Here is a 23,621-nt window from a genome sequence, read left to right as displayed (position 1 = left end):
TTCTAATAACTAACCTAGAAGACAGTCTATCTAGTAGCCATTGCCTCGTTGCGTAAAGGCAACAAACTTGAAGCACTCACCATTCTAGAACCATAATTGCTAATTCCTAAGGACCTCCCTAAGGTAGTGCGACATTTTCATGTTAATTAAGCTGTGCAACTGCCGGCTTTCTTCTAGCAGCCAAAGATGCACACTGAAAGAGCCCTGTGCACGCTAGGTGTATGGTGAGCTGGCATGTTCTCCCTCAGGAAACAAAGCTTCCAAGAAAAGGAAATCAACGATGTATCTTTTGCTCCAGCTAACAAGGGGACTTTGGTACCAAGGAAATCATTGTATGATGGATGGTGTAGACAATTCAAACATGGTACACAATAGTGGAAAGCCTCTAAATGACGAACAAAGGGCACACTCGACTAGGAAAAAAACAACTCTGGTCTTAATGAACTCTTCCATCAGTGACATCTGTATGGTAGCTACCTCGTGTTCCATTCACACCATCATAAAACACTTCTGTCTAGATATACAGATACAGAAAGAGGCCCAAGCGGAGTAAAGGGTACCAAAGCACCTGCTTGCAAGCTTAAATGCATCTCATCTGAGCCTCCCTAAGGAGACAGAAGCCTCTATGAAATCACGCACAGTATTTGAATCTAGAAAAGATTTATACTGCAAAATGAAATAGTACGTTACTTACAGGAGTCGTTTTTCAGCCTGAAGAGTGTTTAGGGTTCACCTACGCTGCACCCACCGCCCCGGAAATTACAAGAGGTCAGACAGGCAAAGTTAACAAATCAGCAACACAGAGTGGGTTCAAGTACCTACAATTTGCAAATGGAAGAGAATCTGAAGATGGCCGCCATGCACAGGAACGTCGGGGTGCACGTCTGATGTCACGAGTAGGTGGATATACCATCAAAGGGTGGTCAGCGACTACTCCCACACAAAATAGAGAAATGCGACATAAATCCAGATACACCCACTAGGTGGTGGAAAAATACACAGCATGGGAATAAAAAAAACTCTTCAAGCTGTAAAACCCCTACAGGTAAGTAACCATTTCGTTATTTCTGACTTTTACTTGTGTTTCATCACCCTGTAAAACGGAGATCAATTTTACCTACCTTTTTCTGTGTCCAAGAGGTGTAGCAGGGTTTAACTGTTTACCTTTTCCACTCCTCCTTCTATACAGACTTACCAGCAAATGGGTTCAGTAACCAGCCTGTGAAGAAGAGTTTTCTAGTCTATCGAAACGATTGCAATCTTCCCAGGAGCAGCTCTGATTCGGAGTCCAGCACCACCAGCAGCAGCAGTGCTGCCTCCGACCGGACAAGGTATTGCTCTATGTGCTCCGCATGTTTGTCATACGATTCATGCTGCGTCAAATAAATATTGTCAGACGCAGCTGCATTTTACTCTGGGTTCAATTCTTTGCGGTTACAATAATTTGTTTTTCCAGCTCTCGTCTTACAATTTTTGAATATTGCATGCAGCCTCTAGCAAGACGAGAAAAGGGCTTTTCACTTGTTCCTCAAAATTTTATTGCAAAACATGTGCTCCTGATAAAGGTTCCAATAAACACCAGTAAGTTTCAAAGAACACAATCTTTACTGAAGAAAAGATTCTGGACACCACCAAGTATCCTGTCACAAGAGCAGCTAAGCAGTACTTACCCACAGTTTCAAGTTTTGGAACAAACTGTAAGTGGCCTTCCATATTGCAGCCAATGAGTGACACAGCAGGATTCACCTCATAGTAACTGTTAAACAAACCATTGCACATCCACTTACATACCGGAAAACAACTGAGAAAGAATAATAATATGCTAAAAGGGAACTTTTGGTGACACAGTGCAGAATAAACTGGTATTGATTTCACTTGGTGAAATTTTGAAACCAGTTTTGCTTCCATTTGCGGTTCATTTGTTCAATCAATTTCCCTCGTGATATGCAGTTCTGCCCTGTTTTTCACTTCCACTAATAAACTTGTCGCACCATAGTCCAATCTCTGCATCTCTGATGTTCATATTACTAACTCATCCCTGATGCATGAGGTTTGAACCAATCTTTCACCCCATGCAGCTCTCATGCTCTTTATTCCGCTTTACCTTGATGTCGCAGGACATTCTCGCCCATTATCAAACTCAACGGCCTTCCCATCCAAGATAGAATACTTAACCTTTCTACCCAGGATTCTCACATGCTTCCTCACAAACACAAGCAAAGTTCACGGAACAAGACGTTTACAGAAGAGACTGTTACCACCACTAAGTGCTTTGTCATTGGAGCTGCCAAGTTGCAATTTCATTTATGTTCAGGTTTTGGAATATATGGCTCATGGCATTCCATATTCTGCAGCAACAAACCAATGAATGAAATGGCAAGATCACCCAATGTTAAAAGCCTTAACAGGCCACTGTTTGTCAGCCACGTAGAACATAACAATTGAAATTACATTTGTTGAGGCCTCTCCTCTTCAAAAAAAAAATACTGCTCGCAGCCAAAGATCCAAAAAAATGAACGCTCATGTTAAAGTTTCTGGAGAGGGCAACAGCCATACAACTACAAAACTATCTGGAGACCCATAAAATACGGCTAACTCGCATTCTGCTTTTCACCCAGATCAGGGCAGGGAAAATCTGCTCTCTTCCATGTTCAGATGTCTGTTATTGAAATTGTGTGTGCATAGACCTGCCCTTTGTGAGCTGCTTGACTTAGCATCTATCTGCCTCCAACACTCCATCTTTCTACTCCATCCTTCTTCGAGGCTCGGAGAGTAGTTGGTGTGTCAGAGTTGGTTGATAAGTAGTTTGCCTCTATGATGAGCAGAAATCTGCTAAAGAGGATGTGTGAGGGGTGGTGGTCATGTTGGAGGTATGTGTTGAGTGCCCATCCTTTACTGTGTCTTTTGCGCTACTGCAGGGTTCTGCTTCAGGCCACTACATTTTAATGTTTATATGTGGAGGAATATAATATTTTACTACTATGCTAATTATTCTGAGATTGTTTTAGTTCACGATGAACCATTTAAAAAAAACAAAGAGTAAAAAGCAGGGTGACTCAATCAAGAAAAAAATGAACTATTACCCTTTTACAGTGGTAAGGATTGTCAGCCAAGAAAAAGCAAACCCCGGTAAAAGGTAGTCTCATTTGTTACAGCATAATATGAAGATTATTGGGATCTGCACAGGACTATAGCCAACATCCTGAAGTCGCAGGTAGTCAAAAATTCCATGTGGAAGGATGCTCTAAATATCACATATCACACAACTCCGTCACCCCCTGTCATTAAATCCCAGCCCCTTTCCGGAGTCTGAGGAAAATATAGTACTTTTGCACCATGAAATCTCTTTTAAAATCACATGCTGTGCAAAGATTCACATGCTGTGTATATTCCATTGAGTGATTGGAGCCAGCAAGTCCTACTTGGTATAATGTTTATTTTTTTCTCTAGAAGAGCTTCAGGCTGCAAAACTGTTGTTACCGGTAAGTAACTTGTTTTTCTCAGTGGAAGATAAAATTGTCTCACTCATAGATTCATTCGTGGGACTCCCCAAAATGCTTAAAACTTAGCCAATGAACTGTCCAAAAAGAGAACAAATGTAAAGCAGCAGACGCCTCATTCTCTAACCGCAGTGTACTAGAGCAGTAGAAAGACTGTTTTCTGAACTTGTTAGCAGTGTGTGAAATGAGGCCTGTCGTGCATTACGATTCTGAAGTATACTTCTACCTGCAGATTCCTCATCTTGACTTCCATCCAGGGCCAAACTAGATCTGGAAAATTTGAAATCGTTCTTCAACCTCCCCGCAAGTCCAAAAAAGTACTTCCAGCTTTGGACAACCTAAAATAGACCGGTTTGCTTACCCTGAAAATGCAAAATGACTGTGATGCATGGTTAGCCCCCCTTGTTTGCCTGATTTTGATGTGGTTTCAATTGCAGTGCACAGGGTCCCTGCCAATCAGGTTCTCCTATGCCAGTGCTTCTTGCCTAAAAACATATCCACCATTGGTACGTCTGCCTCCTGTAAGCCCCTATTATATGGTACCCTGGGCACCTGTGGCCTGGGTGCTGAGAGGGTCCCCTGGGGCCTCCCTCACTGGGACCATGCCACTGCCCTTGCATGCCCCTGTAAGGTGAAAAATGACAGTCAACATGGCACACTGCCCGAGCGCCATTCCAGCCAGCACTGCCTGGAGATCTAGTTAAGTCACCCTTCTAGCAGGCCTTACAGCTTGAAGGCAAAGTGCACTTTACCACAGGTGAGGGCATATCTGCATGAGCAGATATTCCCCTGCAGTAGGAGGGTCAATTCCTTGATATTGTAGTTGTCAGAGAAGCCATAGAGAGTACATGGACTGGGAACTGGACACCTCTAGTTCCACAGCACCATGATGGCTTCACTGACCACAGGAGTGTTTGGTACCAAACCACTCCTTTCAATAAGTCCACACCGATGCCAGTGTGAGGTTTATTGTACCAAGTACTCAAAGGGCACCTCTGAAGTCTGAACCCTGTGCATGGTGTAACCACCTAGGGGCATACCATATACAGAGACAGATTCCTACATTGGTGGTGCAGCGGTGGGGTACAAGACTTTGACCACTGTTGTACCACTTGATTGATAATTGATGTCACAAGAGGACATTCAAAATGGTCTTTAGTTAGACTTTTTATCAATTTTCGATTTTTTGTCAAATTGATTATAAATAGTATCTAATAGAGACATCTAGCCTCAGACTCCTTACTTGTGAACTTCCAGGCGTTAGGCTGGATACAGAAGATTTTTCTTAGCAGTCACTTCGGCGCGCTGACTTCAGTTCATTTCTTTCCGCGCCAGTCAGCGCAGATCCGTCGAAAAGAGCTACCCACTGTCATTTAAAAAAAAAATCTTGTCGAACTCATTTCTGGAGTGCAGGATGTCCAAAAAAGACCTCTGGGTTCAAACCATGTGGCTCCTGTCATCGAGCCATGTCCGTTACGGACCCCCACCTTGTGTTCCTTTGGTGCCTGGAGCGCGACCACAACCCAAAGTCGTGATCCGACTGCTGGGCCATGGTGCTGACAGCTTTGAGGGAGCAGACTCTAAAGCTTGCTGCGGCCTGGCATCCGGCTCCTCAGAGATCTCCTCAGAGGTCTTGTTCCCGGATCAAAGACTACTTCCTCCCGTTCGAAATCTTCGAAGGGGTCAGGTAAGAAGCACAATAAAAAGTACAAAAAGTCGAAGCATGCTTCAAATTCGCTCCCTCCTTCACCCAACAAGATGAGGAGTCTCGGCGTTCAAGGCCCTGCTCCGCCGAGCGAATACCTGGGTCAGCTCTGCATTTTCCTCCTTTTCCAGGGACGAGAGCGAAAATAATTTTATGGCACCATGTGCGTAATATTTAGATGGCCTGACCTTGCCGACATGCCTTCAGGCCCTGCTGGCTCAGCAGAAGAACTTCCTCTTCAGCTCCGGCCCCAGCACCCACAGCTTCTCATGAATCACATCCCGGTTCTGGACCAACGCCGGTCGTACCCATTAAGACCTTCCCTGGCCTGCGTCTGTCGCAGAGGCCCTGGCCTGGCCCATGCTTATCCCTGTCGACACTGAGTCGGTTGGGCTTCCACCGACACTGAGACTGGCGGCAACTGAGCCTTTGGGCTCTGTCGTATCCTCAGCCTTATTCTGAGGGGCTAGGATTGGAGGAAGATATGAAGGGGATGCAGGACACCTTAGAAGCCCCGCATGACACAGAAGAAATTGACTGGTTTGAGGAACTGGGTGATGCCAGTGGCTTGGATACCTCTCCAGAGCCTGGCATGCTTTCCTCTACTAACATGGCATTGGAGGTGGGAGCTTCCTTCGCCATGGTGGTGCGTAGTGCTGCAGAGATCTTGGACCTGTTCAAGTTCAAGTTCGGACATTTGTATAGCGCACTGCTCACCCAGAGGGTCTCAAGGCGCTTGGGGAAGGGGTTCGTTATTTGTCGAATAGCCAGGTTTTAAGTTCTTTTCTGAAGGAGATGTGGCTTTGAGTAAGTCGGAGGTGAGTGGGGAGTGAGTTCCAGGTCTTGGCAGCAAGGAAGGAGAAGGATCTGCCACCCATGGTGGATTTTCGGAGGCGGGACAGCGGCGAGGGCTTGATTGGACGATCTTAGTTGCCGGGTGGGTTTGTAGAAGGACAGTCGAGTGTTGAGGCATTCGGGTCCTAGATTGTGAAGGGCCTTGTGTGCGTGGGTGAGAAGGCGGAATGTAATTATTTTGTTGACGGGAAGCCAGTGGAGGTCTTTTACGTGTCCGGTGATGTGGTCTTGGCGAGGACTCTGGCAGTCAAGACCAATGTCTTGACAGAGGTCCTACAGCCAGGTGTCTCCACCACGGAACCTTTGCTGCCATGTAACAAGGCCTTATTGAATGTTCTTCTGGGGACCGGGTCCAAACCCAGCTCAATGCCTGCTGAGAATAGAACAATCCCTGTGTATTCCGTGTGCTTCCGAAAAAGGCCCCGATAGGCATATTTTTAGCTTTAGAAGAAATGGGAAAACCTGAAGCCTTGCATGTGAACGGACGAAGTAATGGGAAAATATTGGACAAAATTAATGAAACTGTTAAAAATGGATTACACAAGAAAATGGAGTCTCTATGAATATTAATGGGTAATGCTGTGTGATTCGGACATGGGCGTAACTGCGATCCAGGTTAGATGGATTTACACAGGGATGTGTGCTGTGTTGTATTTTCATTTTAGTCTGCACCTGCAGTGGCCGCCTGCCTGTGCTTGGTGAAGGGTCTCTTGGGGTGGCACAATTCATGCTGCAGGCCTTTGAGACCCTCTTTAGTACTCCGTGCCCAGGGTACCAGGGGTACTCCGTGTCCAGGGTACCAGGGGTACTCCGTGCCCAGGGTACCAGGGGTACTCCGTGCCCAGGGTACCAGGGGTACTCCGTGCCCAGGGTACCAGGGGTACTCCGTGCCCAGGGTACCAGGGGTACCATTTACCAGGGACTTACAGGGGGTGCGAAAGCTATTGCCATTTGGGGAAACAATTGCACAGGTTTTGGTTAAGAGATCTGGCACAGGGGACCTGGTTGGCAGGAACCCACTGCACTTCTAGACAAAATCCCATCAAATACCAGACCAAAAGTGGGGGTGACCATGCCAAAAAGGGTCTCATTTCACTGACAATGCAAGCTGTTTCAGTAAAAACGTTGGCATGTAGCTTTTTCCATCTTTCATACTATTATTGCTGACCGGAGTGTCTTCTGGTCTTCTTACTTTGGAGTTTAACAGCGTTAATAGCCTTGTGAGTACAAATATATTTGCATGTGTGCTGCAATGTATTCTCAAATGATGTTTGTGCATTCAGAATGGCGTAGTAGATTTGAGCCTGAATTAAGTCACTAACGATCTTGCTGACCTTTTCTTTCTTTCCAGTACAACCCCTTCAAAGCAGGGCCGGGGGAAGCCCTCCTTTTCCCGTGAGAGCTTCCAAGATTACAGCAGTGAAGAAACATCTGGTACTGAAAATGAGTCGTACACTGCCGGTAGCGGGCGAGGAGTTGGACATGGCTGTGAGTATTTAGTAGGGCAGCCGTCTGAACACAGATCCAAAACTACAAATGCGCTGTTGCCATTCTTTAGACGTTCTATCGATAGAAATGTAGCAGTGAAGCCTGTATTAAGTTTGATATTGTAGGGGGTGCATCGGTTTATGGTCCAGTTAGAATAGTATCCAACTGTCCGCAAAACAGTCAATGGCAAATACTCCGGGTGCATTCCAGTCTATATTTTTTTTCCTCAAGTTACACCACAAATCTGATCCACCCATTTGAAAATCAGTCTATAGGAACAGTTCATCTTAAACTGCTCAGTCAAGTCCTCTCTGGACAGGAACACAAGCAATCCCAGACTGGGACTTCGTTTTGGGGCTTTTTACTAAGGTACAGCTTGAACCATATGCCACAGTGAGCACAGGACCCACTTGTGGACATTCCCTTTGCACTTTGTTCTACAATAGAGACTATAGGGCACTGTGTGGGTGGTCAGCTCTTTGTTGTATTTGCTGGTGCGAAGAAAGGACCTGTGTTGGCTCCTTACCAGGGGCTTGAGGGCACAGCCCTGCTTCCTAGGAGTAGCCATTTACTGCTTTTGTCTCTGCCCAATACTGCTAGTGGTCTAACTGAGCAGTGTTCATGGAAAGACATCTTTCCTGTTTTCATGAACACTGCTGGTGCACAGGTCGGCACTTTCTCCCTCATCGCCAATCTTCTGATGACTCAAGGTTGGCTGAGGGGGCTCGACACGATCCACATACAGACTGTTGTTTAAAAACACAGCACTCTGTAGTCGGATGTCTGGATTGCGCTTGTGAGGGGCACAGTTCAGCTATGGACCTAAAACCCAGGCACAATTTAATTTACTTAGCAGACATGCAGCACATGCCTTGGGAGCAGAGTTTAACTGCAAAAATGTGGTTGTCCGAGCACACATGCGGCCAGTGATGAGCCTAACAGAGCAGCAGGGGCAGGATCCCGGCACTGTCCAGTCCTATCAAGAACCTGTGAGATGAATTGGGAGGGTCTTCCCCTTTTTAAACCTAGCTCGCTGCTCTGTCTGGCTCCTCGTTGGGAATCATGGGCTGCTGGTTTCATTATCCAGCATGGGATTCCTGCTTTGCTGCTACTTTGGAGCCTCCGAATTGACAACAAAGGAAGAAAGGCGATTAAAAAATATAATTTTTCTGTGCATGACTATGAGTAATTGAGAGCGACTTAGATTAAGGGAGAGTGTCTGTTTCAGAGTGCCAGTGAACGTGAGAGAATCAGTGAGAATTCTGAAAGTTCGTATGAATAAATGAAAGTGAGTGAAGGCATATTGAATATTATTTTGGCCCTGACGTACTAGAAGTAATCATTGGCATAGCAGCGCCTGTGGATAAAAGCTAACGCTGGTATATAGTGGAGGAACATCATGGCATGGGGATCCCATGACCGTGCAGGTGCTGGGACTTTAACGGTAATTCTTTTAGTAGGAGAGGGCTCCCATGACAACATGCTGACCCTGAAATGCTGGAAGTAATGCTTGACATAAGAGTGCACTTATGGCCGAGTGCTGGCATACTGGAGTCAATTATTTGCCTCAGAGAGCAGCCATGGTATATTGGGGCTGAAGGGCAGGCTGGGGGAAGCAAACAATGAAACAATGCTGGCTCTGAAGTACTGGCGGTAATTTTTAAATATTGGCCCACCCATGATATATTGGCAGTATGAATGCAAATTCTGCTACTGGAATATTGTATGTAATTCTTGGCATAAGCGGGTACCCATACGAAAATGCTGGCATTGGCACATTGAAGGTAACTCTTAACTTATGGAGAACATGTAAGGGAAATTTAGGAAAACAATGGGGTGAGCTCCTGGCAAGTATTTAGTTACCTTCAGATTAGCAATTGAACGAACGACAAGTGTTCAGTAACAAAAAATAACCTGTCTATGAAAGTAAAAATGAAAGTATTAACTAACACATGACATTTGTTTGCGAGGTACAATAGCACCTTAGAGTGAGGAGTAGCAGGTGTCTTGTGTACAGTTCTTTTACACTCTTTAATATTTGGCAACGTCCAGTAGCGTTCATGGACTCCACTGTAATAATTAATGAAAAGGGACTGGTAGAAAATGCATCTAAAATTCCTCGATTTCTTCTTTGTGTGCAAGATTAGACTTGCGGTGTCCTTAACAAGGCTTTTTGTGTGTCTTTCTTTTTTTTGGTGTAGTGATGCGCAAATCAATGTCACGAGGATCCGGGTGGCTTTCGGAGGATGAAGACTCGCCTCTCGATTCCTTGGACCTGGTGTGGGCGAAGTGCCGCGGATACCCATCGTACCCTGCACTGGTAGTTAATCTTTATTACCTGGTGTTTTTGATGATTCATAATATAGCTCATCAGTGAGGTTGTTGTGTGTGCTCCGTAGCTTTTCATGCATACTTGTACATCCCAGTAAACGTGTGACGGAGGCGGCTGATGGTCAGAAATAAAGCACGGTGATGTGGCAGATCAGACCATCCATCTCGCATGCAAGTTTACACGGTTGAGTGGTGGCACACACTCGCGTATGCTCAGTGTGCGCTCTCTACTACTAAAGCCTCAGAGGGTAACCCTACTCACTAAGGAACTAGGTTAATAGTTATGTAAGAAAAACAGTGGTTCCTGTGGAATGATCTATTATGAGGTTATGATATATAAGCACAAGCGTAATGTAGAGGGTTAGATAATGGCAGAGCGCGAAGTAACTACTAACACACCAATTCCAGTGTAGTATATTTTATGAATTTTTCAAAACAAAGTTAGGAGTAAACATTATACATCAAAACAACATTTGTGCATAGTGTCCCAAGTGACGAAGGGAACCTAAACCTAATAATACTACTACTAAAGCCAACATTTACCACGTTTTTATGACTTATTCCAATAATTAGAATCCCATATCCTCAGATGGAAGATAGTCGCTTTTTTGAAGATCCCCATTTAACAAAGTGCCTTTGAGGGTTTATGTTACTCTATTGAGTGCCGTTGCATCATGTGGCAGTGCAAACCCACCAGTACCTCACCATTTCATATCTTAGGTGAGATGTTTTGACTTGTGTATGGGGTCTGCTGCACATTAGAGCATATTCCTTACCATGTACTACATTTATTGTGCAGAAAAGAAGAAAACACACCTATGCAATGTTAGACGTGCACAACTTCTGTTGGTAGATCAAAAGGAGGAAGGGAGCATACTGCCTCACATCCTAGCTCTGTGTGCCCCAATGCATCAAGGTAAATGCACTTACTTAAGTGACAGTCATTAGTTTACCCGTGTTAGTGCAGCCAGTGCTGTGTATTTCTAGACGCTTGTCATGATAATTGTCCTTCATCCGTAGAGACTAACACGTTGTTTTGGGGTGCTGAAAATGTTGCTCACAGTCTCCTTAGGTCTCTGTACCACTCACTCACCCCACCAGACCTGAGCTCAGCACCACCAGCTCCTACAGAATTTGAGCAAGTGCACTCCACAGAGGGGCACAGATCTAGAAGGGAGGCCCGTGACTCTTGAAGGAGGAGAAGAGAGAAGTAATGACAAGAAGAGCGACTTTATGGTCATGGTTTTTATGACCCCTTTGTAGCAGATGCTAACCCACTGGACCTTTATGAGACGGGAGAGGGGCTGGATTAGGGTTCCATTGGCCCAGCTGTGGAGTTAGCTGGTCTCACATCATCCAATCACCTGGATACCTCGCCGGAGCTGGAGTTCCCTTTAACACCTCCTCCTCAAGTTACATCCTTTTACTCAGCGATGAGGACAGCAGCAGAGGTTTGCAGCTATCTTTGCTTCCCATCGATACAACGATTAATGTTTTGATGATACCGCTGCGCCCTCTTCCCCTTCTTCTCAGCTATTGCTGCACATAAACAAAACCTTGTTCTGCTCCGTGATGAATAGGTTGGTGGGAAGATGATGTTCCCCGGCCCTTGGGAATCTCCCCTTCTTGACTGCATACCCCTCTCCACAAAGCTTCTTGATCCAAGCTTCTTGTTCTTCAGGGCAGGAGTGTGGAACTTTCCCAACTACCCTATCAGACAGGAAGTCTAAGTGTCTGGACGCATAAAAATCTTTACTGCTGGCAATATGGCATTGAAATCCCTAAACACTTTATGCCACCTGGCCAGCCAATCACATGATTTGTGGGATATGGCCCAGCTTAGCCGTACCCGATTCCCTGATGTCTTCAAAGCCCATATTTTGGTGGTTTTTAGGGATGCCTCTTGGCATATCGGTAAAACTGAACTAGATACTGCTGACTCAGTGGCCCGTTCCATGGGGTTTTCGGTCACCACCACACTTGGCTGCACATGTTGTGATTTTCATCATATATGTGGGTCATGCTTCTATATCTTCCTTTTGATGGCTCCCGCCTCTTAGGTGACAAAGCTGTCTCTCCCTTGGAGACATTTAAGACCAGCAGGGTGAATCCTAGATCCCTAGGCTTAAACAACAGTGGTTTGTAGTGGGCTCTACTCTTTAACAATTTTTGGTTCTTCTTTTTGTAAGCGTCAGCACGGCGGATCTACACCAAGATAATGGCAGCATTTGGATCACATTTCAGACGTTCACTGATCCCAGTTTACCCGAACCTGGACAACTGGTTGATCAAAGCTGAGAGGCCTGAGTTGGTGGCACGTCGTCTGCGGTGGACAGCACCCCTGCTGTTCAACCTGGGCTTTTCAATCAACAGGCTCAAATCTCGCCTGGAGTCCTTCCGTCTCCTAATCACAGTGCCTGTCCTGTACATTATCCTCCTGCGGCTTTCCTCCTCAAAGTATCCGAAAAACATCAATGTAATGGTCCCAGCTTTTCAGGAAGGTGCACGAGTTCAGTCCTGATGGTCTTGCACATGCTATGTCTGCTGACTTCATGTATTCTCCTGGTCACACATTGGCACATGAGAGCTGTTCGGTGATTCCTCTGCTGACATTGATACTTGCATGGGAGAGATGCCTCCCAGAATGCTGCAGTAGATGTAGTTGGTGGGGGATTGAGGAAACCCTTCTCTGAGGGATATCCTTCTGTCTTCCCTCCACCAGCCATAGCCACTCGCAGGAGTATGTAAAATAAGCAAACTGACACATGACTCTAAAGATGATAGTTGCACACAATTTTATTGTGAATTTACAGTAGATGTCATCAAAGAGGTAATTGCTTTCTTTGGTCGACACCCAAAAAGTTGAAACTTTGTTTTTAAAGAAATTTCTGGACCTAACCACTGTCTGGCAGAATAATGCAAAGCATGTGAATATAGAATAGTTTCAAGTTGTAAAACTATTGTTGCAGGTTCGCAATTTGTCCTGACTAGTGAGGATTCTTCCAGGAATCAGTCCGAGAGCTCGGTAGAAGGTGAGCAGAGTTGGGGATATCTTCATAGCTCCTGGTGTGCACAGAGGGTACCTACTAACGCTGATACTTGTACATACTTATTCATACTGCATCTTGACATTCAACTACGCTCTCCAGTGTTGGATTCTTAAGAGGTGGATGAAGGCATGTGTGAGGGGAGCAGTGCCAGATGCCGAAACCTGTGACTTACAGATGGCTGCGATGCAAGACAGAACAGTGTTATTGGAAGTTGCGAAGCAGCTAACCAGGAACTCTGGCATAGGTCTAATCTTGTTTTTTGTTGTTGTTTCTTTTTATTGGGTCAGCCCACTTTAGCCATTAGCCAACTTCACTGTAAGCGATGTCCTTAAGTGCTGGGAATGGGAACAGCATTGTGTGCTTTTTCAGACCAACATGGCATGTTTGCTTTCAGCCAGTGTTTAAAATTGACGAGTACTCGGGAGCTTCCTCAACAATAAAGTTGGTCAAAAACCATGGCAAAAGGAGCATTGACAGAGCCAAAATGCTGGCAGTCAATGCCTAACCTATGGCTTTCCCTGTGCTTGTTGTAAATAGAGCAATGATTGGATGTCAATTTAGGAGGTCAATTAAAGTAGGCATTAGCTCGAAGATTAAGTTAAATAACTTACAAGGTTACCAGTGTTTTATCACTTAGACATGGTTTTATTTTGAACAATCAGTCATGGAGTAGCAAGTCTTATGACAGAAAAATGTAATGTAACATTGAAAAGTTGGGGAGTTAAGGGGAGTTCTCACTAACTCTTGGGCTTTTTTTGCTGAGTTTTCATCTTATCATGCCAGAAACACATAGTACCCTCCTCCATTAGAGAATGCGCTTCCCATATCCTGGATTCACTGATGACAACTGTTTTATTTTGAAAATGAATTCACGATTTTTCTAAACTTTGTCGAAATGTTTATTTAGCCTAAACATGCAAATGCGATGTATGATCTTGGGCTCTAAAAATCTACTCGTCCACTCACTATGACGAGCCAGATTTATTCAGGACGAGATATTTTTAGGGCCTACTCGCCCCCTCTGGTGAGCTGAAAATCCTCTAACTTCAGTCACAGAACGAAAAGTTAATGTAGGAAGACAAACTGACTTTTGACCTCGGTCTCTGAAAGCCGAGCAAATGTGACAAGATAACAAGATTTAAAGGCATCTTTATTGCTCATAAAGTGAATGAACAATAAAGATGCCATTAAATCTTATCTTGTCATATTTGCTACTTTCAGAGACAGAAGTCAAAAGTCAGTTTGTCTTCCTACATTTAATTTTCTTTCTGTGACTGAAGTTAGAGGATTTTCTGAAGTGAACTGTGTGAGAATTGCATTGAAATCCGTTCACGGGTCAAGTACATTACAGCAATCAAGAAGATTTTTCAAGTTACTGTAGCTGCAGGGCTAGTAACATTTTTATGATTTTCAAAGCCCTGTCTTGGCTACGCAAACAAAATGCCTCCTACTCCTTTAAAATGTAACTTTTTGAACAATTTCCTTACAGGGTAGTTGGCAATCACCAAACAAATACTTTCATTTAAATAAGCATGGACTAATTTGAGTGAAACGTTCACAAATGGGTTCTTTAACTAGAACAGGATACCAAAGGGTTTAACACAATTGAAAATGCATGTCGTTGTCGAGTTTCTATTGGTATCTTTGTACCCAGGATTTGCAGATAACTGAACTCCTGCGACAACACAAAAAATGTTAAATCGGAAAGGAGAAATTTGGTAATATCGCAAATCCAGACTTAGAAATCTGATAGTTTTTCCATGCTCAGTATGGTTGTCAACATAGAAACTGAATTTGGTATCAACGAAACCAGGTAAAGCGATACTGCAATCCTTGTTACCACTTATGATCTTATTTGGCCAATCACAGGAAGCTTTGGTTTTGCAGTCTGCTGTCCACTTCTGCAGAGCAGCTTGGCCTTGGGGGGGATCTCCCAAACAGGATCTCCGTACTGATGAGCAGGTTCTAATTTGCTTTTGCCGTGTTGATATGTTTACTCCCCGCACAGATTATTGATCCAAAAATGCCAAGGGAAGGCGTGTTCCATCATGGCGTCCCCATCCCTGTTCCACCAGTAGAAGTGCTGAAGCTGGGTGAGCAGATGACGCAGGAAGCACGGGAGCACCTCTATCTTGTTCTGTTCTTTGACAATAAGCGTACCTGGTAAGTGCCTGACGTGCAGTTTTGTAGGTTGTGCTGCAAGCAGAGAAGATTTTCCCATGGTAAAAGTGCTCTTTGATGACTGATGTTACAGGAATGTGGAAAGGAGTGACTTCAATTGCCGTAAGTCTTGTCTATGCAAACGCTCGACAGATGAGATGGACACATTTCAGACACATAAATTCCCATGGAGTCCCCCCCGGAGACTACAGCTTTGCGTCGCTAAGTAGTTGGGTCCATAGAAAAAAAAATGCACACTGTCTATTTCAACAGTCTTTCAGTTGCCTCACCTTGGAAAATGTCGGGCTGATAATCTGTAGTATTGATGAACAAGTCGAATCGGTGTTTTTATAAGTATATATTCCTTACAGAATTACAGTCCTCTCAAATGCAGTGCCTCACAGACCCATCCGTCTGCTATTAAACTTATTGTAGGAAACTCTCCGGACTGCATCGGCAAGGGACCTTTTTCATTGTGTTCCCGAACAATCCTCTGCTATCTTAGCGTGTAAGCCTCTTTTCCTCTAGGTAGCCAGGAAATGTAATGTTTGAGGCATGCTGTGCATACCCATCTAGTGTTGGGCCCAGATGTGTGCAAGTTGTTTTTCTTCTAAGAAGTCTTTCAAGTCATAAGGTTCCGTGTCTTCTCCACTTGCTGGAAATGCACATGTGGGTCGACTCCATTGTTAGATTGTTTTCTTTCCGCCAACGGGTATGGACGTGTGATTTGGTTCGAGACTGTCATCTGTACTCTTTTTGGTTCCCGCAGGTAACCGTCGAGCCACTCCTCCATCAGCTTCAAGAGGAGATTGTTGCCCGACTGACATTTGGCAGTCCATCCTCAGACAGGCTGGATCATCGCCCACCCACTTGGGGCTGCCATACAGCAACCAAAAAGGCAGCTTTCTTTCCAGGAAGCCCTGGATGAAGCCCCAGCTCCTAAAGAAAGGAATTAGACAGACACAGCCTTCAGTCCACTACCTGCTTCACCATCACCAAGACAGGCCACACAAGAGTCGCCTTCCCCTCGCTCCTCACATGGGGACACACTTTCTAACACTCCACAGCGGTCACCACTCCCATACACTATGGATATAGAGGGGGGAGACCCTACTCCCATTTCCCGTCAACCAGATCCCTGGGACACTTGTGATGCTGAGCCCCCAACAGACACTGACCCTGAAATTTAACCAGCTTGACCATTTTTCAGGACCCTGAATGTGCTCAAGTAATTACTCCTCAAGTTGATACAAAGTTAGAGCGTGCCCCCCAGATCCTCCTTACATTAGAGGTCCGCATCCCCAGCCTCTCTTGGGGTTCATGCGGCGTGGACGAGGGCCAGCTCCCGAATAACTGATAAAGAAAGTAAAAGACTAGGCGCTGCAGGGAATGAGTAGCTGCACAGTCCGCTAGCCACTGTGGTATTCCAATTCTATAGTTCTCTTGGGCAGATACGACAGAGTCTCTGTCCACAAATGAAATGGAGGAGCTCCTTCAGACCCTTCTTAAAGAACACAGGAAAAAAGGGCATCAGTTGGTTTATGGAGGGATATTAATCTCCATCACCCCCATACAATGTGCCCTTGACACCGCCAACACTGCTCGTTGGGGCATCAACTCAAGCCTCCTTCACAGATGCTGTGCATGGCTGCGTATATCGGGGTTCAAACCAGAGGTACAGCATTACTTCCTCACCCTTCCTTTTTACAGTCAACGTCTTTTTGGGCTCCAGGTGAACCAAATCTTTAAAAAGATGAAAAGGGATACTAAGACTAGGTGTGCCCTTTAAACACCCACTTTTCGAGGTTCCTTTCACCGCACTCTCTTCCATGGAAGCTTAAAAGAAACTTCTCCTGTAGCCTCCACAGCGTTCAATCACCCACAAGCCCTGCACCCTCCGGTAAAGGTTTCTCCAGAGGCACCTATTGCCGTAATAACTCCAGAGTTAGAAATAAGGGCCCCTCTCCAAAAACACCTGCCACAGTTCCCAAACCCAGACTTCCACCGCCTGCCCCGACAATACAACACCTGTCGTTCCGTTTACAACGGGTCTTCCCCACCTCCGGCTAGTGGGTTCTGGGCATCATACAGCATGGTTACTGTCCGGAACTAACTTCCAAACCTCCCACCATACCACCCCACTGACAGACTTTCAGCAGACCACATAAAACTGCTTAAAGAAGAAGTGCAATTGGTCCTTCACAAAGGCTCCAACAAGCTGGTACCCCCTCAACAACAAGGCTCTGGACTGTACTCCCTGTACTTAATTCCCCAAAAAAGATGGCTCCACCAGGCCTCATTAAAATACATCCACTCACAATATTTCCATATGGTTACCCTTCGGGATGTTATACCTTTACTACAGCAGGGTGACTTCATGACCACTCTCAACCTGAAGGACGCATACTTTAACATACCATACACCCAGCGCATTAGCGCTGCCTCAGGTTTGTGGTCAGTGGGAAACACGATCAGTTAAAGGTACCCCCTTATGGGGTCACAGCAGCCCGGCGAGTATTCACAAAGTGCCTCACAGTGGTAGCAGTACACCTGTGTTGGAAGGATAAACATGCCTTCCCATATCTGGATGACTGGCTCAAGAGTTCCACCCACCAAGTATGCCATGAACACACTCAGACCACTATATATCTTTTACACAATTTGGGATTCACCATCAATGTCACAAAATCCCACCTCCAACCCTGACAAATTCAGCCTTACTTAGGAGCAATCCTCGACTCTGAATGCTTACTTGCCTACGCTAACGTGGCAAGAATACTGTCTTTTCAGACACTTCTTCCCCGCTGTCGACCCGACCACCAGGTCACAGCCAGGACAGTTACACACCTCCTAGGCATGATGGCTTAGTGCATTGAAATAATAATAATAGTTACATTTGTAAAGCGCCTGGTTACACTGAGGCCAGAGTGTCCCCGCGCTGCGGCATCAAAGAAAGAAAACAGCAGCAGCAGCAATCAAAAACTGGCAATCATTAAGAAGCTGGAAATAAGTGCGTCTTCAGACCTTTCCTAAAGATGGGTTCAGAACACTCCAGCCGGGGTTCCTGAGCAAGTAAATTCCACAACTGGGCTGCTAGATAACAAAACGATCGTCCACCCATCCTGGCTCTTTTAATTTTGGGGACCTGCACCCTGCCTGTTCCCCTGAACCTTAGAAATCTAGTAGGTGCATAGGGCGTTAAAAAACCATACAAGTATGCGGGTCCTTTTCTTTGTAAAATTCGATGGCTCACACACAAAGCCTTGAATTTTACTCTTTCCCTGATAGGGAGCCAGTGCAAGGAAGCCAGCGCACTCCTCAGGCATCTGACAGTAGCACCCAGGTACAGAAAATTGCCCCATGCAAGGCTACACATGTGTCCATTGCAGGAACGCCTAGCGCAATAGGGGTCGGTCATTGGGAAGACTAGTGTTGGACAGCTGCCGCCCTTGTCACTCTCTCCTGTAGTGGAATCCCAAAAACCTGTTGCAGGCACTGCCTTTTCTAGACCCAGTTCTGCAGGAGACCATCACAACAGACGCCTCCCTCTCGGGGTCGGGAGCTCATTTGCAAACTTTGACTGTCCAAGGCCACTGGGAATCCAAACACCAGGGCCTTCACATATATTACTTAGAATTCCTAGTAGTTCACCTTGCATTGAATGCTTTCCTTACCCATCTGGTGGGCATAGTCAACCTCATCCAGACAGACAACAGCACAGCCATGTTTTACCATCAAAAACAGGGGGGGGGGGGAGACTCGGTCTCCACAGCTCTATCAGCTCACCCAGCACATCTGGCAATGGGCTGTCTGTCACAAAACCCACCTACTAGCAGACTACGTCCCTAGGGTGGCTAACGACTTTGCCGACCTCCTCAGCTAGATGCTGAAGCAAGTCTACGATTGAGAACTCTGCTCAGAAGTCCTCCACTGGTACTTCTAGTGATGGGGCTTCCCTCAAATAGACCTGTTCGCCGCTGTACAAAACGCAAAATACCCAGACTTAGCATCCAGGTTCCCACTCCCACAGTCCAAAGGCAATGCATTATGGATGACCTGGTCAAGGACATTTACCTAAACTTTTCCTCCTCCCCTCTTCTTCCATTTGTGGTTCGAAGGTTACAGCAGACGTCCCTCACTCTCATTCTAGAGGCCCCCAAATGGGCCCGCCAACCAAGGTTCGCAACCCTTCTAGAACTCTGTGGTCACGCATGAGACTCCCGACCAGGCCAGACCTTCTCATGCAGAACCGTGGAGAAATACAGCACCCTGACCCAAGACGCTCAACCTTGCGATCTGGCTCCTGAAGTCTTAGAATTTGGATATCTCAAATTACCTCTTGAATGCATGTCCAGCCTGAAGAAAGCAGGTAGACCCATGGATGCTACAAGGCCGAATGGAAACCATTTGCCCACTAATGTACCTCAAAACCTATTAACCCGTTCACAGCTAGAGTACAGGACATTGTCAGCTATTTACTGCATCTACAAACTTGCGGGCTGCCATTCACTTCTTCTCTGCTTTATTTAGCCTTTGTGGCAGCTTACCTACAGAACAGAGGACATCTCGTCCTTTTCAAAATTCCATTTATCAAAGTTTTCATGGAGGTTAATCCCTCCACTGACCCCACCTGCTCCATCATGGAACCTCAATATCATCATCACCAGACTCTTGGGTCCCCCTTTTGAGCATCTCCATTCTTGCCTCTTTCAGGTCCTCTCATGGAAGGTGTCTTTTCTGATTGCCATTACCTTGGTGTTGTAATCTCCAGGCGCAAACCCTAGAAGAACCTTTCATTTAAGTGCATAGGGACAAAGTTGTCCTCCGCACTAACTTTAAATCCCTTCCTAATGGTGGATTCTCAGTTCAACCCGAACCAATCAATAGAACTGTTTTTGCCCTCAACCAGACTCTGTAGAAGAAAGGGCTCTTCACACACTAGATGTCAAACAAGCCCTCATGTATTATATAGATAGGACAAAACTATTTTAAAAAGACTCAGTAACTATTTTTCTCTTTCTCACAACTCCACAAAGAAACAACCTCTCTAAATAGGGCATTTCCAGATGGATAGTCAAATGTATCTAAACCTACTATGCTGAAGCAAAGATAATCTTATCTGTCCTCCTAAAGCCCACTCCACTCGCTAAAGGGGAGCTTTATTGGCCATATGCAAAGCAGCTACCTGGTCCACACAACACACCTTTACAAAACACTACTGTGTGGATTTACTAACCCGCCAACGGGCCATAGTTGGCTAGGCAGTAGTCTACACTTTTTAGTCTACTGCAACACCCACAGTTTAGCCTCCACTTTTGGGAAGACTACTTTCCAGTCTATGCAGAGCATGTGTTTATACAGCCACACATGCCTCGAACGGAAAATGTTACTTACCCAGTACACATCTGTTTGTGGCATGTAGTGCTGTAGATTCGCAGGCTCCCACCCTAGTCCCCAGACACCTGTTACCATTTCAGTAATCTTTCTATCTCACTTTTATCTTTCGCTTAGACCTCCCTCTACACATATTTTTGAATCTCACCCAATTCTCCCCACTCCGGGGTAAAACCATCTAACAATGGAGTCGATGCCCATGCGCATTACCATCAAGAAGAGGAGTCACCAAGCCTTCGAAGAAAAACAACTTCCACACTTATCTGGGAACAACACTAGATGGCAGGAGTATGCCAAGCATGTGAATGTACAGAACTACATGCCACAAATAGATGTCTATCGGGTAAGTAACATTTTCCTTCATGACTGCTCTATTTTCAATGGTAGAGTGCTATGCCCATCATTAACACTTGGCATTAGCTGTGGCAGTGAGAGGTACATGTCTATTCCGCAGGTATTTTTTCTTAATGTATAGTTGGTTGGGTGGTGAGTATCTGTTTCCACAGTGTATTGACTTGGCATTGGAAAGCCCGCTTTGCTTTATGTGTACCCATAAAGGTTGAGAAATGATGTGGCTTGAATCTTACTCACTTCTGCTCCAAGAGAGTGTGTTGTGCTGGTGTCCGAGGAGGCTTTTTGCTGCCTCGGACGAGGGTCCCAGGTGCAGCATGCTGCTGTGGGGCCCAGCTTCAAGATACAGTAATCCATAATGAGTGCTCTGCTTACTTCTTACCTACAGGCAGTGGTTACCCAGATCAAAGCTGGTTCCTTTGGGCGTTAACCAGGAAATGGATAAGGAAAAAATGCTCGAAGGACGAAAGTCGAACATCCGCAAGTCTGTGCAAATTGCGTATCACCGTGCAATGCAGCACCGCAACAAAGTCCAGGGTGACCAAACAAGTGACTCCAGTGAGAGCGACTAACGGTGGATGTGTATGCAGTTCAGCCTTTCTACTTGACGACACTGCGGCCGACGACGTGTCATTCATTTCCCTGTATAGCCCCCACCCTCTTTGTATGTATGTGTATATTGTCAGAAACGTACTATTCAAGGAATTTTTGTGTTAACCGTTGATAATGTGATGCAACAGAAAGAGCATGCTCATCCTCTTTCTCTTGGCGTGAGCGTCCAATCGACAGACGCTGTTACTGCTCATTGCCGACGACTAGAGAGATCCTGAGCTTCCAGATCTGGAAGGACCGGCAGCCAAGCTTCAGCCGGTAGGGGCTTCAGCCATAGGATGCTGTAAAAAGGAAAACAGGGATTGTTTACATTTTCAATATTACTGGAAGGGGGCAAGGGCCACGGGTGTGTGCATTTCTTTCACAATAATATGTTTTGTTATGTGACCTCACATAAAAGATGGAGGAGCAGCTTCAGAAAGAGCTTGCAGGGGTCTCACCAGTCTGATATTAAAAGAGCAGAGTGGATCCAGACAGCTTCACCCTCTATAGTGGTTTATTTTTTTTTCTTAAAGTTGTGGTTGCTACAGAGATAACCGTGTGATCTCACTGGAGAGGGCGCGGAGGATACCCTGCGGCTTACAAGTCACTACTGGTGGGTCTTAAGCTATAGGATAATTGTGAATCAAGCATGTTATGGTTACAGCACAACATGTGCATGCTGTACTGCCAAACAAAGCACCCGCAAACCACAGACAACTGACAATCTGAAGGAAAATGGGAAGTCGCCTGGCTTCCATGCCCTTAACTGACAATATTTTGGCTAGGCCATTTGCCCCCTTCTTGTGACTGTAAATAGTGTATATTTGAGGAGAATTTAAATTATTCTCACCTATAAGCCATTTTTAGGCGAATGACATTGGTATGCTACTTTAACCTTGTGACTTTTTTTTATTTACTAAGCAGGACTGACAACGAATTGTATCTTTGCAATACAATGTTTATTACTTGTCTGATGCCTTCAGAGGTAGGCACTATGCTGTCGAGTAGACTTTTCTGGGCCAGTTTTGTTTTATGTGACTGGTCCTTCTTTTGGAATCTTAATTCACTGTTTCTGTTTGTATTTATTTTGAAAAGGAAAAATATATATTGTTCTTAGAGAAAAATACATTGTTGGAAAGTCTTTGTATTTTGTTGGGGGGAATGTGTGGATGCGAAACAGACACCCTGTGCACTTGACACATTGGGTAAACAATAGTGAACATTGATTGGCACTTGTGAGCCACATATTTCCTGATATATTAAAAACTACATGTCTTAGAACCTCAGCATGCCTGTCCAGTCTTCTCACAGCAGACATGCTGGCTTCAAGACGGCCATCCTCTCCAGAGGCCTGCTGTTGCCGGAGGCGAACACCGTTTTCGGAAACTGTATTTGTACCACAAAGGGATTGTTTTATTTTTTTGAAATGTTTGAGTTTTGTAGTTTGTAGTAATATTTTTGGGGCCGACAAAGTTGGTGAAGATGGTATTCTGTACTAGCGCAAACAACCGAATGTATATCTTCCAATTGTTAAAAGAGGGTCATTTTTACTTGGTTTATTTCAAGTATTTGTTGTGACATCAGCCTTGCTCAAAGCAAATGTGGATCACTTTACAGAGAACATTTTCATTGCAGCACTGACGTCTCAAACAGAAGGTGCTGTAAATAGACCTTGATATTAGTGTGGAGGGGGGTGTGCACATTTTGGGCATGTGTACACATGTGTGTATGTACATTTCTGCAAGCACTCTGGTTGAAACCAAATTAGAGAGAGCAGGGGGTGATAAGGTGGAGACCTGTGATAGTACAATTCCTGACAACACAGTTTCTTTTTAAATTACACAAGTACACTTTCATTCCTCGCTCACACTGGGAAGTATATGGAAAGAAAGAGATTTGACAAGTGCTAAAGCCGCAATTTAAAAAACGAATTTGCATGGTCAGCATTTTATCTCCTAGTCCTCATCTGCGTAGACTTCAGGTCCATGGGATTGCACAGTGCAGTCCGTGTTAAGAGAGGTAACGCCACCTTAACTGCCACCTCAAGTCTGTCATACATTGAATCTGTTGCAAATGCACTCTAAAGATGAAAGGAAAGAACCCAGGAGATTCTGGAGCAAAGGTGATAATTTGTGGGGGACCCTTTATGGCAAGCACAGCTATTCTTAACATCCACAACGTAAAACAAATACA

The 23,621-nt window shown here is 45.2% G+C and overlaps 1 protein-coding gene across 1 annotated transcript in view; it reads left to right on the top strand.

Moving 5' to 3' along the window:
* Nucleotides 1-22,554, top strand: part of BRPF1 (bromodomain and PHD finger containing 1) — a 214,595-nt gene extending 192,041 nt beyond the window's left edge. The window contains exons 11-15 of the mRNA XM_086939380.1: nt 1,190-1,331; nt 7,412-7,548; nt 9,750-9,868; nt 14,938-15,092; nt 21,223-22,554. Of these exons, the coding sequence (XP_086795506.1) occupies nt 1,190-1,331; nt 7,412-7,548; nt 9,750-9,868; nt 14,938-15,092; nt 21,223-21,406 (737 nt within the window). The 3' untranslated portion in view covers nt 21,407-22,554. The remainder of the gene's footprint in view (nt 1-1,189; nt 1,332-7,411; nt 7,549-9,749; nt 9,869-14,937; nt 15,093-21,222) is intronic.
* Nucleotides 22,555-23,621: the final 1,067 nt, after the last annotated feature.

The sequence above is a fragment of the Lissotriton vulgaris genome, chromosome 9 (genome assembly GCF_964263255.1).
Source record: "Lissotriton vulgaris chromosome 9, aLisVul1.2, whole genome shotgun sequence".
NCBI classification, from domain to species: domain Eukaryota; kingdom Metazoa; phylum Chordata; class Amphibia; order Caudata; family Salamandridae; genus Lissotriton; species Lissotriton vulgaris.
Note: the sequence above shows the minus strand (reverse complement) of the source record. Positions and strands in the feature narration are given on the sequence as shown.